General features: G+C 39.9%; 1 protein-coding gene across 6 annotated transcripts in view; it reads left to right on the forward strand.

Annotated features, from left to right (window-relative positions):
- Positions 1–19249, forward strand: part of LOC139691991 (uncharacterized) — a 347699-nt gene that overhangs the window by 301140 nt on the left and 27310 nt on the right. For 5 of the 6 annotated variants that reach the window (XR_011701704.1, XR_011701703.1, XM_071589988.1 and 2 more), the window contains 3 exons: positions 10429–10489; positions 14739–15028; positions 15485–15548. Coding sequence is in view for 4 of the 6 variants with exons in the window: in XM_071589988.1 (XP_071446089.1) it covers positions 10429–10489; positions 14739–15028; positions 15485–15548 (415 nt within the window). In the remaining 2 variants the exon portion in view is untranslated. Of the gene's footprint in view, positions 1–9100; positions 9185–10428; positions 10490–14738; positions 15029–15484; positions 15549–19249 lie in introns of those variants that run through there. The other variant, XM_071589986.1, reaches the window with a different exon arrangement.

A 19249-nucleotide genomic window follows, 5' to 3' on the forward strand; every position in this document is an offset into this window, starting at 1 on the left:
GGAAGTAGGCGATCCATAGGCAGCCGATTGATCGCCGAGAGTACTCTCCGGGGTTGACCGGGGATCTTTCCCGGCGGTGGCCTCATCAGCAGCGAAGACGCGTTGTGAGCATCGCCACCCGTCTGAAGCTTAGGAGGCGCGCAAAATGTTTTCGATACAATCTAACGTCGATATTTCTCATTCAATAACCATATCACAGGCAAAGTATTGAATTCCTCCTGAGTTTGATCATATTTGTGATTTTTGCTTCGAAATTTGCTTTGACGCTCAAACGTTAAAAGATAATAATCCGTTATATTCAGTGCTCACACGGTTGATTGTTGTTAGCGTATAGTCATGGAAACGATATGAGATGTTGTGAAAATGCACCTACCATGTGAATACGAGCAATCAAAGTATGGAAGATGATCTTTAAGTAAAACTAGGGAAAGATGAAACAAGTGGAAGGGTTTTGATATTCAAGCAAAAAGATCACCAGCAATGTGAGAAGCAAGATATAGTATGCCGAATAGGTATGGAGATGAAGGTTTTCTATCAAAAGAAATGGTTTCTATCGACAAGCAGAACTAGCATAGACATAAGGAAGCATTTAATTAAAAAATATGTGCATGAAGTGTACTTTTCTTCGTATGTGAGACTTGGAAGATAACAGCAGCAGAAAAGATTAGGGGCAGTGAAAATGCGGTGCTACAGAAAAATGCTGATTATACGAGTAAATGGATGGACTGAGTAACAAATGAAGGAGGACTTAGATGAATTGGTGAAAATTAAAACCTATGGAGGATACTTAAAAGAAAAGATGTGAGAGAAACAAATGGAATACATTCTGTTTCACGATAGCACACTTAAGTCAATAATTGAAGGCAAAATACAGAGGAAGGTTAATTACAATATACGATGTGTAGGTAATGGAAGTCGTCATTTCGAGGGCCTACGGGAGAATGAAGAGATTGTCAGAGAACACGATAGGTTGGAGAGATGCTACAAATCAATTCTTTGCCAAGATTATTCTTACGAAGCTGTGAGAGGCGACTCATACACAGATTGTCAACTACTCGCTTCCTGGATGCCTGACGAGGGAATGACTCCGAAGGTGTTAACATCTTTATGCGGACAGTGGTGCTCTGGTTCGAGCACACTTCCTTCTCCCTAACCTCTCGTGCATTTTGATAGACCTTGAGTAATCTAAATATACTCCTTAGATAAGTAATAATACGTATTCTTTGCTCATTTCACGGAATAATAAACAGCGCATAATGTCGCAGGCCCTTATTCTGCGCAATTTCAATCCGTTCTGATATTTAGCTCTTTGTCAAGCACATAAACGCTGCCTTGATATATCGACGTTTCAAATATTGATGAAAAAAGACAGAACCCTGGGCGAAGAAAAATATCCATTCAAAGTAAAAAATATTTCGGAAACCTTTGGCTACCATATCATATGTAACGGAAGCCTTAGAAAATAAATTAGACGCGTTTTGCTGCGGTGCATGAATAGATTTCCTTAGAGCTGTCTTTGGGCCGACTGTATCAAGTATCGTATCAACATTATTTCGATGATTCGATAATTTTAATTTGAGCTCCGATTCGCAGAAGATGACCCTTACTGGAGTAGGAATGAAGATCGACTTTCAAGGGTTTCATACCCGCTCGTATGCCAGTTCATCATCGGCCACAGCTAGATTCAATAGATTGATGGAATAAACTATTTGTTTATATCAATCATTCAGTATATTAATAATTTATTGTATCAAAATAAATAATTTATGTAATCGTTTATAAATAACGTCGCTTTTTCTGAGCGGATTACGCCATCGCTACCGCTGCAGCATTACTGACGATAGTTTTTGGCGTCTGGACGCGATCTGCCTTTCCAGCCGAAGCGATTTGGTATTTAACTCGATAAAAATCGATAATTTACGAGTCAACTCCCGCGTGTCTGGGGCTTTGGTTGCCAATCCCTAACCGGGACTGCACCTCGGGCTGCACGAGGTAGGAAAGGCGCGCGCTGCTTTGCACGCCGGAGCCGAGATGTGGGGATGGGAGCGGCAGGTGAGGGGGGAGGGAAGGTGAAGGGAAAGGGTAGAGGGGGGAAGGGTGTCCGGCGGCGCGGCGACCCCCCGGCGAGGAGGACGAGCGAGACGGACGAGGGGTGCGGGAGAGTGGGTTCGGAGGGAGGATGCACGCCTGTGCGTCGGATGCAGGGAGGATGTGCGGGAGAGGTGTGGTGAGGTGCGGCGGGTTTGGAGCTGGTTGCAGACACGGTGTAGGGACCTCCTAGGTTACTCGGGCCGTATTTTTCCCCACTTCATGGTATTTCGAGCCCGTATAAACTCTTATCTCTGAACATATATATGTAGCTCTAGGTCTTAATTTAGGCCGTTTTTTGGGCTCTTAAAGTAGGTTGTGATCGGTTCATAATGACTACTCGGTGATCCCAGCTACAGACATCAATGTGAGAATAGTTATGACTTATTAAAAAGGGTAAGACTATTATGTAATAAATTTATACATGTATAAAGGCATATATATATATATATATATATATATATATATATATATATATATATATATATATATATGCCTTTATACATGTATAAATATATATAGTCGATATATATATATACGAGGGTCATCCGGAAAGTAGTACCCGTTCGTGAAATAAAGACACAAAAGTAAATATTAACAAACATAAAAAATTTTATTTGAAAGAGGATACTTTAAACTACTTCTCAACATAATCTCCAAGCAAATTAAGGCATTTGTCATAACGTGTGACAAGTTTCTGTATTCCTGCTGCATAGCCCTTCGCCGCCAGCTCATTGAGATACGCGAGGGACCCATCTTGCACAAATTTTTGCATAATGCAGATGGTGTTTAACAATTTCATGAACAATTGTTCGAGAAACATTGGGAAAATGCTCACAGATGTCATCAATTGTGACGCGCCGATCGTTCCTCACGAATTCGTCAACTGAGCTCACCAGTTGGTCTGTAATGACAGACGGTCTCTCCGAACGCTCATCGTCGTGTGTGTTCCCCCTCCCCATGTTGAAGTTGCGACACCACCGCCGAACAGACGACTCGTCCATTACATTGTCTCCATACACCTCCTTTAATTGGCGATGAATATCACATGGGCGAACGTTTCTTGCATTGAGGAATTTAATCACTGCCCTCACTTCACAACTGGCGGCGTTCTCAATTTTTTTAAACATTGTAAACAATCACAGAAACAACACAGGCAATGCTAGCGTCACGCAACTTGGCTCAGAGAAGGCAGACAAGCCACTGAAGCTATCTGACCTCGTCCAGCGGCTACTCGCGTCGTCAGCACTTCATGCGGCACGAACGGGTACTACTTTCCGGATGACCCTCGTATATATATATATCGACTATATATATTTATACATGTATAAAGGCATATATATATATATATATATATATATATATATATATATATATATACACACTCACAAAATAACAATAAAGTACTTGATTGAGTATTGGTGAGAACAATAATAGAAGACTACTATGCAATCGACAAAGGTGTTATGACCTAAAAACATTTATGCGAGTGACCTTTTTATATGTGATTATGTTTTTATCAAAGTCCTAATTTATTCGTGCATGACTTTATGCATTTATTTATATTAAACTCAGCAGTGAATTTAGCCTTCTTCTGCTCTAAGGTCCAACGCCTGACCTCAAAAAGTTTATCGTCCGTTGGTATTACAACGTTCCTTCTCTCTCTTTTAGTGAGTTTTTAAAACCTATTTATGTATAGGTTTTCTATTGTTTTATCACTTTTCCGGTTGAGCGTATAGTCGATTATTACCTCATTAAAATTTTTTTTCAATTTGTGTCATATCCTAATTCCCAACCGGAAGGTATTCCTCACGCAATGCGCTTCCCTTTTCTTCTTCTGTGTAGCTTGTGCCATGGTCATGGTTTGCGGTTTACTGATAAATCAAGATGCAACGTCAGCAGTTGTGCTTCAATGCTGATATATTTCAACATCCCAAATGTATTCTTCGTCATTGAAATGCGAGCATTGTGCATCGAAAGTACGAATCTAAATAGTCTCGTCGCTTGTCCGGAATTTATATTGTTACTTGAGACTTTTGACATCAGAAGAGGCTAGAAAGAGTGTAAATATATAGGGAAAGATACGTAAATGTAGTAGGGCAGGTTTTAGAGATGATGTTGGGCCTACTTTATATACAGGTATGTACAAGCCTCGTATATATATTGGATCGCAGTAGTCCAGGGATAGAGCTTTGGACTACTGACCGGCGGGTCCGGTTTGATTCCAGTGCGAGTCTTTCTGGGCACTTACAGCTTCACCCAAGTTATGTGATTTTTCGGGTACCAGATCTTACTGGGAAACCATAACCGGCACAGGGGAAGGTACTGGCCCCCCTACCTTGATGTGTGGATTTCACATGCCGTTCGGCTTAGAACTGCGTGAACTCTACCATCACCTACCAAACCGATATATATATATAATTATATATATATATATATAATTATATATATATATAATTATATATATATGTAATTGAGTTTATGGGGTAATGGCAGGATTGCATATCCTTTTTAACATACAACAATAATTATGGAACAAATTACTCGTGATTATCGAGCAAAATTGAAATATTTATTGCGATCGATTGTTAATTTCCATCATCTCTTGACGTCAGTGTCACAAACACTATAATATAACATACCGAGCAAAATAACGAAGAATACACGAAATAAAGAAAAGGTGCAACTTATTGTTCAATTAAATTATTTTTATGAATGTGGAGGGTATGGTTCTCATTTAATCTGTTAAGCAGGGTAACATTATAAATTAATTTGGGGAAATCAGTATCCAACGGTGTTCCTCAAAGCGGGTAGGTATGGTGTAAATAGTGTGTGCATCTTATATTTGTCGGATTTTGGGGGAAGAGGATGTTAAGTGACCGCAGGGCAGGTGTACGGCAGAGTCTTTAAGAGGATGCAGAGCAAGTGTAGGGATGGGCGTAGGATGAGTGTTGGATGAGAAGGTTGTGTGGGCTCATAAGGTCACGAAAAAAGAAATATTGGAGAATGGGGTTTGGTTTGTCGGGTGAAGGACCGAAAAAGTAAGAATGAGGAGGCTCGCGAAAGGTAAGGTTAGAGTGCATATGTGTGTGTGTATGTGCGTGTATGTGTGTTGGTGAGGGGGTTGATGAATTATAGTTAGGGAAGGAGAGTGCGTGAAGTGGGGTGTGGTGTGGAAGGAGGGGCCGAGAAAACGTGGAATATGGGAGAAAGAAAGGAAGGAAGGGGAGAGGAGGAGGGGAGAAGGGAAACGGCCCAACGATCGTTGATTGGTTGGCGTTCGGAGGCGTGTGCGTGATTGTGCGGTGTGTTGCGAGATGGGAAAAGGGAAAAGGTGGGTGGGAGGGGGAGAGGGGTGGGCGAGAGAGAAGATGGGGAGGAAATGGGAAGGGAGCGAGGGGGAGAGACGGAGCGAGATAGATAGACAGATAGATAGAGAGAGGGAGAGAATGGAAAGGAGGAGGGAGGGCAACAAAAAAAAGATAGGGAGGGACCACCAGCACACGCACACACACCCACCCACACACACACACACACACACACACACACAGCCACCGCATTTCGACTTATTTTTAGACGGTCCGAAACCGGGCACCTGATGCAAAGCGTTTTAGGGAAGAGTTTTGAAGAGGGAAGGGGAAGGAAGGGTTCCGGAGAGGAGGTAGAAGGGGGAGGGGTGCACGGGTTTATTGGATCGGGGAAGGGGTGTGAAGAGGGGTGTGGGGAGAGGTAAGAGGACTGGGGAGTCGAGGGTACGTACGGGGGGCGGGGTGGTGGTAAACGAAAGATAGGGAAGGGGCGAAATTGGACGAAAACTTTCAGCGCTCCGTCCCGGTGGAAATGAAGCGCACTTGATAGACTTGAGGCGGTGGTTCGTCGGGGGGTCGCCCTGCAGCCTGTGGTTCATTCCCGACCCCGGGCGCGATCTCGGACCCAAATAGGTCCCGTGAGGGGACTGCGGGAGGGGAAATGGGAAAGGTAGAGGGCAGGGAGTGGTGGGAAGGTGGAGTAGAGAGCTCACTACAGCTGCGCATTACTTCGCCAGGCACAATAGGGGCGATTGGCATGGGGTAGGAGCTCTGGGTAGCCTCGTGCGGGGATTGGGGAGTAGGGCGTAGATGGGAATTATAATTAAGGGTACCTGAGAGAAGTCGTTTTGATTAACTGTGTTTGACTAATTTTGTTTCATCGGTGAAATGGACGAAACTTTTTTCATGTGTGGAGTAATTTGAATAATGGATTGACCTACTTTCCGGTTCTCTAATTTAATCATGAAAAATATGCAGGATCCCTGCCAAAACGGGAAACCGCTTGGATATTCATTTGGATTGGAAAAAAATCCAATGAAGTGCATTACCAATGTCATTTATAAAAATTAGCATGCGTAAAATAAATTTAAATTTTTTCAAGCGTATGCTTGTTGCAGGCCTGGCATATGTCATGCAATTACTCTTGGTTGATTACCATTGAGTATATGAGATCAAATTGGATATTATTTACTTATATTAAACTTCTCCATATCAATTCTAACTTGGCCGTCTTTGTGCCTTTAAAATTTTGTAATCCACGTCATATATCATCATGAAGCCTGTAATGCTCTTCTAACTAAACATGAAATCTCAAGAGCCTCTATCAGCTTGGTGGGTGAACTAAGAGAACCAAGTGACATACGTTTGTGCCAGGAACTATGAAGGAATGAAGAGATTTTTAGAAAACTGAATCTTGGACAACTGCCACAAACCAAACCTTTGATTTATAGCCACTGATGCAGGGCGAAGATGTGTTTGTGTGTAAACTTTCTTTTATAAGATTGTTTTAATTTTAACGATCAGATCTTTAATTTTATGATCATTGACCATTATCCAGGTATCTAATTTCTCAGACGTATCAACTTTTTGAAATCCCATGCTTATTTTTGTTTTTACTACTCTTAAGACCACGAGTTCTCTTGTGGGAATTTTTTTATAAATATCACCCACTTTGAAGTTTGCGCCACGTCTTCTCTATCAAAACATTCTTATTAAAGCTCAACGCGCTCCGACAAGGAAAGTTTTGTCATATCTGGCTTGAAAATAGCATCTCATTTTCTATTATCATGAGAATCACTTGTTTAAAGCATTAGTATTATTAACTAACATACTTTCCGCGATATTAACCGATCCCTTGATCTCTTAAGTTAATGGATGAGCACGCTAACCGCTAAACTTTTTGGTTCGGGTGTCATGAAGATTTGTAACTTTGTGACTTGCCAATTTCGAGCGTGGGGTTTACTATAAGACTGGGAGTATTATACCCATATATTTTTCCATATACTGGACATTCTTGGCAGAGGTCTTGGAAAGTTGGGGTCGGAATCCTCGAACTCCGTTTATAACCAATTGCAGTAAGGATTCATATCCACTCTCCAAAGGGCCTGAGTAGTACCTCGATAAATTTACAGATACCATTATCTTCACCCTTTCACCACCACGTATCAGATAAAGATCCGGTTCATATCAACGTGTCATCAATTGTTTGATGGTAATATTGTATGCATTGATGTTTGTTTTCATACAAACAAAGAACAAAAATGCTTTAATGAGAGTGGTTTTCAATAAATAGATTATACTAAGTAACTGAAGCAACATAAAAAAGATAGGCTGTCAAGACTCCAACATTATTTTAAATATTTTGTGTTTGTAATTAGAGAAATATATTTGTATGGTATCTTACGTTAAAGTAATGCTTGCAATAACTCAAAAATGTGTCCGTGTGGAGGAATTGGTTGAGCATCACCGAACTTGAAACTAATACGTACGTCACGAGAGATCGGAAACCAGAATGTGTATGCATACATTGATGGAGCATCTATCCAGAAACTAAGATTCGCAAATATTTATGATATTGGGTGTTAAGTCTCCTTCCTTGGTCTTAAAAATTGTAGACTTTGTGCTCTCTGAGCCCCCCGAAAAGGATATTTGGCATTCTTAATTGAAGCCGTTGCCTTGCTGACTGAGTCCTAAGCGGAGAAAAATATTTGACATCACCTTCATCGGCTGATCGGGTGACTAGTTGACATTTGTGACCCGAGCATTTTCTTTCCCAAGAGGAAGAATTAACGGTATCTGGTTGGGACGTCGACCGTAGTGTAGGACAACCATGCCATCTTCGCAGGTCAATGACGACCCATTTCCCGGGGATTGAGGACCGGGGGCGAGCGGGGAGGTGGGGGATGGAAAAAGGGTCTTCTTTTTATATGTTCATGCGATGGCTTAATCGAAATATTACGATGGGGGTCACAGCGGCGCCTATTTCTCGCCAAACCAAACCGACTCAAAAGGTCCTCACCCCTTACCTCTCTCCCCCGCGCGCCGTCCCTTCCAGGCCCTCACCCCTTCCCTCCCGCAGCCAACGTCCCATGCGCCTCGGAGAGCGAGCGAGCGTACCAGTGGTGGCCCGGGCGATCCTTCCATCTGCACTGTGTTGCTCGCTCTCTCCCCTCCTCTCTCTCTCTCGCCGTAGCCGCTCTTCCCTCCCTCCCTCCCTTTATACCCCTCCACGCCCCCTTTTTCAGACCCATACCCTCCCCTCCTACGATCCTCCCCACCTTACACACGCGATTCCTTCTTCCCCCCTCCTCTCTCTCCTTCCCCACCCCCTCTATATCCCCGGTGCCCCCTCCCCCTTCTAGGTATCGATCACTTAAATATCTCTCTTTCTCACACTCTCCCGCCAGCTCGTCGACTCTGGCGCTTCCCTTCCCTCCACCCTCTCCGTTCCCCGTCGCACCCTCCCCTCTTTCTCCTCTTCCCATCTCTCTCTCTCTCTCTCTCTCTCTCTCTCTCGTAGGTGGGCGCCTTGGAGGGGGGATGCCGGTCGTAGGGGAGGGAAGTGCTGAAGAGGGCGGGGCGAGGGTGGAGGAGGAGAAATAGGGGAGGAAGAGGGGAGGGGGATGTCGGAGCGCGCGGGGAAGGGAGGGACGTCAGGGGGCCACGGCGGGAGCAGGTTCGGGGGCAGACGGGCTGGAGGCGGCGGGGGTCGGATGCAGGGCCTTCGCTCTGCTGCTGCGGGGCTGCTCGACCGCCTCGTTCACTGCTGCCTCCGGAGTCCCACTCCAGTGAGTGATCCCCCCGCCGGCAACTCGAACGCAGTCACCCAGTTCCCCCACCTCTCCACAGTGTCCCCACATCAGGGCGCATCTCTTCTCTTATTCTCGTGATCCTCCTTATTGCGCTTTCCCCGGACCGTATTGTTATTCGGTTATTTTCTGAGTAGGAAGATATTTACCCCCCCCCCCCCCCCCGAGAGTGCGCAGCGCAAGACGACAGGAGGCAAAGGAGGGCTCCGACGGCGACGTACCGGGGAGTGTGATCATGTGTGGTGTACGAGAGGAATCCCGCGCCTAAAACGTAGTGTGTCGTTAGGTCCTCCCAAGGTATTGACACTCGCCCCAATCCGTGAGAAATATAGTAGAATGGTCTCCGGGTATTCTTTTCCCTCCTCTTGTCCGCTTCTTCGGGTTTTCCTCGATGCCCTTCTTGTGTGAATGTGTGCGCGTATGAACTTTCCTCGCGCGTCGGCACTTTAAAGGTTTTTTGAACCAATTCTCCCATCGCATTCCGGCCGAACACTCCCCCGCTTGTTTGTGTATGATGCGGAGGCTTTTCCTTGGGTTTGTTTTTCCCACGGTCCGTTGCTTCCCGGCCGCGCCAGTCCGTGGTTCGTGCTGTCATCCCGAGGACCGGGAAGATCACCCACATTCCCGGTGAAGCCCGATCGGCCGGCCGTTGTTGGACCAGGCGGAGTGAGGTCGCGAAATATCCCGCTGCCGTCCTCCCCACTTCTGTTCGCCAACAGTTTTTCCCCCCGGAGCGTTCGGGATGCGAGGTTCGCTGTTACAGGCAGTCCTTATATTTCGAAGTCAGCTGTTGGGACGGTCCTCCCTCCGATTGTTTTTATTCCATCAACGACGGCTCCTCTTCCCCCTCTTTCTCCCTCGTTCCCTCCCCGTACACCTTTTTTACTCCTTTCGCCCACTTTTCCCTCTCTCCCATTCTCGCTCTCCCTCCCGACTTCACGCAAGTCCACCGAGGTCACGGCATACCGCGGCTTGGAGCATTCCACACGCCGTTATTCCTCCTCGGCTGTCGCTTCGTCTTTTTTATTAGCATTCGTAGCGTCTCTCTAAATCACGAATGTTTCCTTTTCGCCTCGAGTAAAAGAAACTTTGCGTCCATTTGTGCCATGGGGCAGCTATTAGATATCTCGCGGATGATTTTCTAATTTTCTGTACCATGTCATCTTTCGATTCCTCGACTGAGATGTGCTCATGTTTGAAAAATGCTTCATTTTCCATTTCAGAGGAGGAGCGGAAGGGTTTCCATAGAGAGGGAGCAGAATGTTATACTCATTCGCGTTACCGGTGAGTTTGATTATATTAATAGTTTGTGCATGCTACCTGTTGTTACTTAGATCGAAGCCGTTTGAGGATAGTAATTGTTTGGGCTTTCTTTCTTTAAAATGCAAGAATTATTTTAGTTCCCTCGATAAAGTTTGACTTGCTTTTGGCCCAACCCGTTAGTCCTCGTATTTAGCTTCATCCCATCGAGGGTTAGTATTGTAAAGGAAGAAAATTAGATACGAGGGAATTCCTACATGCTGTTTTATATGCTATGATTCATTCATCCTTAAAACTTTAAATGCGCTCTGGTTAAATCTTCGGCGCCGAACTTTTATATCGGACCGCTGGTTTGTACCTTTTTTCTGAATATCTCTCTGGCATTATAATGTGTGAATGTCCTAAAACTATCGAAATACACCTACTTCTCATGCTCCTTGCCGAATTTGAAATTACGTTGTCCAAAATATCTGTACCCGGAATGTAGAAAAATTTTTTTTTCAAAGCTCTACGAGTTTGCATTTTGTAGCTAGGTACTACTATAGTGCAATGTGACATATTTTTATTTTTTCTCGTGTGCTATGGAAGCATGTTGTACTGATTTTATAGTTTGCCCTATAAGTAAGTGCCACACACACTTAGTAAATGGCTACATAAACCAGCATGAGGTGATTTTTAGCTACCATATGTTAAGAGTAATTATCGTTTTACTTCTCACATATATTATTAAAACTGCTTGAATCGTTACTTTTAAGTATGTTTTTCCTAAACTTAAATTATAGTTGGACTGTACCCTTGATAATTTCTACTTTACATGCTCCTAGATGAAGAAATGTTCCTCCCATTTAGGTTAAATAGCTAAAAGTTGTATGAGTCTCTTTTCGTGTCAATTAATAAATTCTGCTTGTATGTACTTAATTAGTTTGAATATATTTATATCTTCCAGACGTTGGTTGGTAGATACTTATGTTGTACTAATTTCCTAGATAAGTGTATGTTTTTGTGTTAATATGATGGGCAAAAAAATGTATAATTATGTCAGCATTGGCTAGTGAATTGACATTAATCAAAAGAGTTTTTTTCCCATCCATTATCTGTATTGTGCTCAGCGAAATATTGATCAAGTCTGGCTTGAGTAGAAGGGCAAATTAGTGATGCAGAGGTCTCAGGGTGGTATACAGGAAGGCAGGAAAATTAGCAGAAGTTCTTCGTCATGCAATCTTGATTGATTTCTTAGGAGCAGAACAATTTCAACCCAGCTCAATCGGCTAAAATATCTTCTGGGCTATCATTTTAGTGACTATTCAGTACAATTTAACCTCCTAATTATTCAAAAGGAGTTTCCACAATGTATTTAAATTATATATAATACCAGTAATTAAATAGGTCCTTTAGATGTTTAATCTGGTAGACATTATTTATTGATCAATTCGGACAATATTTGATTTAGCATGCAAACATGTCTTCATCATTCTTTACTTGCAGTTATTTAAATTAGCTTTATTCCCTGCGTATCCTCAATAAAATGTGTATGACTTTATCTTTTATAATGAGTAATATTTTGTGATACATTTTTCATCAACTTTAAAAGTATAAATACCTTTTGTGAATCTTTGATTAAAAATGGAATTTTGTTCAAAAGTTATCAGTAAATTATATCCTGACGATGAGTTTGAAACCAGCTATTTGAGAAAAGCAAGAATTTATTTCACAATTTCATATTAAATTTTTCAGAGAATCTTTTTCAGAGTTTCTCGTTGCAGGTATATAACCTAAATATTTAAAAATTTGGACTGAATAATTTTATTTCAAAAAGCATATAATTTTGCCTTGAAGCCATCACTATGATAATACTGATCAGTAAAAATGTGTGATGTGGAACATAATTTTCAATAAGATACTTTCATATAATTTAATCTGGAAGCATTGATGCACATCTATTTTTATGTTGTGTTTATAGTGTATATGTAATAATATCCCTTCAGAGAATAGCTTACTGCAATTGTTTATGGGTTTGATATTGACACAGAGTACTGTAAATTTACACCATTAAAATAATCGACCAGCTGGATCTTTCCATTTTCTTTTTTTATCCATTATGCACAGAAACGAAATCCAATATAAAACATGTTTCAAAGTATAATAACGCCTGAAAATAAAATAATTTCAATATCCTTCAGAGTTAAGAGGATGAATAACTTTGAAAGTTTTGAATTTATTTTTTCAGTTAGATGCTATTGCCATGTATAATTATATTAACTATCTGTAATAAAATATCAAAATATTCTATTTTGCCAATATTTTTAATATTTCTCGTATTATAAAGGATAATTCTGATTCTATTGTCAGAAACCCATGCCTAATTAACACTTTTTAAGGCTCCTTTTATTGTTATAAAATGAAAATGTTGTTTGGCAAGTAATGGCAAATGCATGTTTTAGCTAACCAAATTTAATAATGTGATTTTCATTACCACTAAATAAACTAGTTTCCACTCAAGGATTGCCTTTGAAGTTGAATAATTGATAAAGTTTAAAAAATTATCATATTCCAAGACAAAATAATGTTCACCAAAACCTGGTATAATCAACAGTATGCTATTTAACTTTTTAAAAATTGTAATAGTGCTACAAACCTGATAAAATTGAAGCTTTAGGCATCCCACTCCTCCTTCATTCTCTTCCACTCCCCTCAATCTTCTTTTCCTCTCCTCCACTCATCCTATCCCTCTTCTCTCTCCCAAGGAGCACTCACTCAATCACTGGCAGCAGCTTTGGAATTGGCATCTTTTGTGACAAGGGATCACACACATACTCTCCCTGATGATGGTCACCAGGGCATGCATGATATGTCTGCCATGATACTAGCCAAAATATCAAATTTAGAGAACTTTGTCACCTGTAATACCTTTGTTACTTAACAGACAATAGCTCATGAATCATCGCTTCATTATTACCAAATTGCTTTATGTGCTCATCCATGTGTATATATGCTAAAACTCCTTTAAACTATTCCCTTCATTTCTAACATTAGTAAAAATCTTAGATTAAGAAAAGATATTTATTGCATAATATTAGAACATCAAAGAAAGTTTATGGAATATATAATGCAGCATAATAGGAGGAAGCAATGTGAGGTGTTAATATTTTCAATTCAATTATCTCTTAGAAAATAAATTTTGGTACATACTTTTAAAACTAAAATGTCAATGTTTCTTTAAGTATGTCTTAATGTTATCTACAGGTAACAGTTGCTATGTTAAATTAAGTAAATATGTCCAATTATTCTCATGAAAACTTAAATGAAAGTTAGAGCCGGGCATATTTAAATTTAAGTCAATTAGTGTCTTGAAAATGGGTTTTGGTAAAATTTAACTCCGGACCGTCATTGGACACAATATTCAGAATCATTGGCAGAAATGCTGTGTTTCTATTAAATTTATCTCAGGGCATGTTAAATTCTAACAATTCCTGACTTGTTACTCTGCTCCAAGTTTTCATTGAGGAATTAGTTGCCTCACTGTCGTGAGTCTCTCAGAAAGTAGCTTTCTTTGGTCTGCATCACCCACAAGCGATAGTTTATTCAAAAAAGGTATCCCACTAATGTAAGCACATTTTTAAATTGCAAAACAATATTTTTCATTCCCAATAAATGTGGTTTGTGCTCCCTTGATGCCCTTCTAAAGCCAAATTTTTTCAAATAAAGTTGCAGCAATGTTGAACCAACATTCATGTATCTTTTAATGAATCTTGAGGAGGAGGGGTAATTTTAAATATGAAATATAAATACTTTTCCACACCCATAACTACCTTTATATTTTCCCTTGTTTTAAATTTTACATACATAAATATTCAAATATCAGGTTAACATGTGTGCAACTAACACTACAACTACTATTAACTACATCTCTTTAGATTTTGATGTGGCATCTCTTTAGATGTAGTTAATCTCCTTCAGGGAACTGAAGACAAGCATATCATTAATTTGTGATGTACAAGTATCTATCCTAGCATCATGTGTAACCTATTGTGAAAGAGTGCACACATATGTTAGTGGGACATCTCTCAAAAACACTGTTTGCTGTTTGACTTTTATCAGTGATATTGATTTAGTCCATAGTTAGGAACTTGGTAAAATGTAATTCATCATCAATAGATGAAGTTCTGGTTTGTGAGAAATTTTATTTTAGAGCATGTCTTAAGCTAAAATTTTTCACGTTATGCAGTAGAATGCTCATGGAATTCAGTTAAAGACATTTCAAATCATCCGACAGGGCCAGAAGAGGGCTATTCTGAGCCTGTAAGAGGGTCCTCAGATCGGACCACTTCATCCCTTAGTTTGTCAACTGGTGGTGGTGCTGGATATCCATCACAAGTGTCCCCATCGCCGCTCTCAGATGGAGACCGGCTACTTTTGGAAACGTTGGACACTAGGGAGTCACGACCACTGCACACGGGCCGTTTCCTGACAATGAATCACAAGCGGCGGAGGAGGAGGTTAACTACACGCACTCTTGTGGGCGATGCTGCTCTCCTTGATGACATCCACAATAAGCAGGCCCAGGTGATGATCAAAAGTTTAATGATCAATCCTATGCTTTGTTCATTCCTAATGGAATTTCCTCCTTCTGATTTTTTTTCAATTCCCCATTGGCAATGGAGACCTCTATGTAAATATAATTGTACTCTGGCATGTAAAATTAATGGAAATTGCAAATTCTCTGTGACTTATCTTTTAACATACCTGCCCATCAAATAGGAATTGCATCTTTTCATGACCACCAAGTAGATCTGTCATGTTTGATGCATTGCTTTGCATGTACTGCTTTAATTTGAAACTCTTTAGGTATCATACTGAACCACATGATTTCCAAAGCCCCTATGAAACAACGATGGATATAAAGTTCTAAGTTTGAGTTTAAAATTACCGCAGAATATTAATGCATTGGATAAGCTAGCCTACAGGCACTAGGCTAATTAATTTCAGTGTTTATTCATGCAGGAAAATTCTTGTTTCCAGATTGTCTTGGACAGAGTTGGTGAATGGCCATTCAATGCTTTCACCCTTGACACAGAAACAGGAGGTATGTCACAGATTTGTTTCTTTAATTCCTGTAAGAAATATATGATATAGCCAAATTGTCTACAAAACTTCCTCTGCCTATTGATAGTTTTCCAGGCTATGTTATAATTGCTCCACAGTATTATTATGGTGTGCAAATGATAACACTCAGCCAATTTCAGCATTTCCAATTAATAAAATATTTACTCGCATGCATTCTTCCTATAATTGTTTAAAACTTTCAAAAAAAGAATTAATGATAGTAGAGTGCCAGTTGCTCTGCTATTTTTTATTAAAACTTTACTTTGCCAAACAATTGAGTATAATTCAATGGAATTTTTCAATGCCTATAGTGTTTTCAAAGTCTTCATTAATCTGATGAACCCCTTTGACCCCACTGAACTGAAAATATAAGGCATTTATTTATTTTATTTAGTTCTTTATTTAAAGCTTAAACAATTTTATTTAGTATTCAGGGTGCCATTCAGTGCTACAAATAAACTCTCCATGATTCATTAAATGCCATAATTCATGATGGATTTACATTTTAATTCATTATTTTACCATGCCATTATGGATTCCAAAAATAGAAAGAAGCCTTAAGGACTTTACCAAATAATGATGTGAAACAAAATATGAAAATTGTTTTTATTTTATCCATGATGGATGTTTTATCTAGAATTTGGCATACATTAATTCATGTTCCATTGAGTGCATCTGTGATGCCATTTCCAGCAGTAAATCCTTTCTCCAATTCATTCCAATAATGCTGTCACTGGCATTTACATTGGTTGTTAGGTCAGGATTTTTTTATTTCATGGACGTCTTAATTTTGATGATTATAGGTATTCTTGCCTCTTAATTGGCTATAAATACCCTTCAGAAACAAGTGAAGACTTTTCCCAGAAACTGCGGGAGATGTGGCAAAAGTAACTTTTAACGGAGTCATCTGCTAATATGCATTTCAATGCTGTTGCATTGAAGTGAAAACTTGTTAGAAAGAATGTATATGAGAGACAGAAGACTACTTAGCACATAGAGAATAATATTTGCTGGAAAAAGTGACTCTTTTGATGCATCCATAATGCACCATTTGGAGTAGCTTCAAATTGAGTAGCGGGAACCCGGTCGTAAAATAAAAAAAAATTTATCCAGTGGAAAAGTGCTTTGATCAGTTATTCATCATGCACTATTTAAATTTACCTTGGTAATAGATAATATGGAAGAGAATGAATAGCAAATACAACAATGGTTCAAATGCATAAGATAAAGAAATTGTCAAAGTAAAAACTTATCCAACTCCTCTTCAGCTTGTAATATCATGTACACTAGAATAGCCTAAAAATGAAACATAACAAGTGAATACATTAGAACAGTTAGCATGGGATGTTAGTTAATTTCATATATCAAAGAGGTGTCTTACTCATTTCACAGAGCAACATGGTCCTCTCTGCCAGAGTGGTAGAAAGCAATATGCTGTTGTTGATTCAGGTTTTGCAGTTTTGAATAAGCACCCACCAAAGCTGTATAATGAGCATCTTTGTGTCAAATCAATGAAAGGGACTTATTTTCAAAATGGGTTTTTTTAATCCACCATATAAATATGGCTAATTTCTCAACTCCTTGCCCTATCCTTAACTAGGGCCTTATGAGTTGATATACCAGTTTCAAATGGGTTGAGGTGGGAAGCTTATGGGGCAAAATAAGTGTAGTGGAAGATGCAGTGCAAGGATTTTGCAAGTTTATGAAGGAATGGTGAAAGCACTGCCTGAAAATGAGGAAGTCCAGAGAGGGGAAGGAAATTATTTATTGGACTAGGAAAAATTCAAGAGAAATGTGCATATATGTACATGTTTGCCATATGGTACCTTTATGTGTATAAAGGTACCATATGGCAAAAACAATAGGTCTGCAAGCTTAGATATAGGAATAGAATATGACTTAAATGAGAAGAGCATAGGTTCAGACATAGTTTATGGGGAAATAGAGAGAGTATTAATGGAATCAGAATTTAAGAAGGCCATAGGGATAGATGACCAACGTTAAGGAGTTAGGAAAAGTGGGAGGGAGATTTTATATAGACTAATTTGTGCCATTAATTAGGGAGGAATTTTGCTGGAAGATTTCATCAAATCAGTGCCTTTTTCATCCCAAAAAAGGAATGGCAGCCAAATGTGAGAACTCTAGAGCAATAAGTTTGATTTCACAAATAGCTGGAATGGTACTCAGGATCATGAATAACTAGATGGATAGGGCAAATGATTAATTAGGGGATGGTCGGTTTGGATTCTGAAGGAGGAGAGGCTTGAGTGATGCCACTGCAGTAATGAGGTTACTAATAGAAAGGAACATAGAATACACTTGGGATGTATTTGTTTATTTCATAGATTTCAAGAAGACATTCGATAAAATAAACTGCAGAATATAAGAGTAGATATCAGGGATAGGCTACTTATTCACATATGTATATGCCTCAGGCTGCTCAGATGCAAGTGGCAGATGAAGAGTCAGGATGGACAGTATTAGGAAGAGATTTAAGACAGGGGTGATCATTATCACTCATACTTTTCGATGCATATGTGGAGAAAATGATTAAAGAAGCATGGGAAGAACTGGGGATAGGAATGATAGTCAGTGAAGAATTAATAAAATCAGTTAGGTTCGCTGATGAGCAGGTTTTAGTTTTTCAGTCAGCCAATGAGTTTCAAGCATTGCTGAACACATTAGAATTTCTGTGTGATAGGTATTGGATGAGAATCAATATGAACAAACCAAAGGTTTTGTGGTTTTTGATAAAGATTATAGCTAAGTTAAATATTAAAATAGAAGTTCAAATATTAGAGCAAGTGAAACAGTTTACCTGTCTTGGCAGTGTTTTGGATGAAAATGGTCCTAGAAGGAGGGATATAGGAAGAATTTTGTCAGGCAAAGGAGTTCTCTCAAGGAGGAGTGGATTGATGATATGGAAGTTGAGAATGAATGTTAACGAACAACTCATCAAAACTTTACTCGGAGCATAGTTTTATATGGTGCAGAAACATGATAGGCATAGATTGAAGGATTTTGAAATTTTGATGTAAAGAAGGAAGGAATATGTTAAATAGGCCGAAAAAAACAAACAAGGAAGTTGTAGGCATGATATGGAAGGGAAGGGGATTATTGGGAGAAATCCAAAAGAAGCAGAAAAGATGGATACAGAAATTTTTGATTGGCAGTGGAATGTTGAAGACAGTGATAAAGGGGAGAATGTTAGGCAAGCAAGGAAGGGGTATAAATAGGATACGGATGTTGTACAGAATTAGTGCGTGGAATTGAAGAGGGGTTTACTGCAATATTTAATGTTAAGTTGCATTTTGTTTAGTGGGCAATGTAATTTATCTTTTTACCTCTGTAGAGTTTTTGCCCATCCAAAAACTTCCTTAATGGTTGAAAATCAATAATAATGGGGTTGAGATCCAGCCCCCGGAAAACTGTAGCAGAATGCCTTTTGAACATCAGCAGCAAATATGTGGCATGATGGAAAAACATGGTAAACTTCATATATCTCTTCTTCTATTTTCTGTCACCATGACACAGCCATGGCAAAAAGGGACAAGGATATCATGTGCCATTATTTAGTCACAGTTATGTAGGTATTGCCTGTATTGATACATTAATTATATTGTTACAGAAAGAGTTGCTGGCCACTGGCATGACTTGAGGATTATTTTATCAACCCTCAGA

The sequence above is a fragment of the Hetaerina americana genome, unplaced genomic scaffold (genome assembly GCF_022747635.1).
Source record: "Hetaerina americana unplaced genomic scaffold, ioHetAmer1.1.p SCAF_4, whole genome shotgun sequence".
NCBI classification, from domain to species: domain Eukaryota; kingdom Metazoa; phylum Arthropoda; class Insecta; order Odonata; family Calopterygidae; genus Hetaerina; species Hetaerina americana.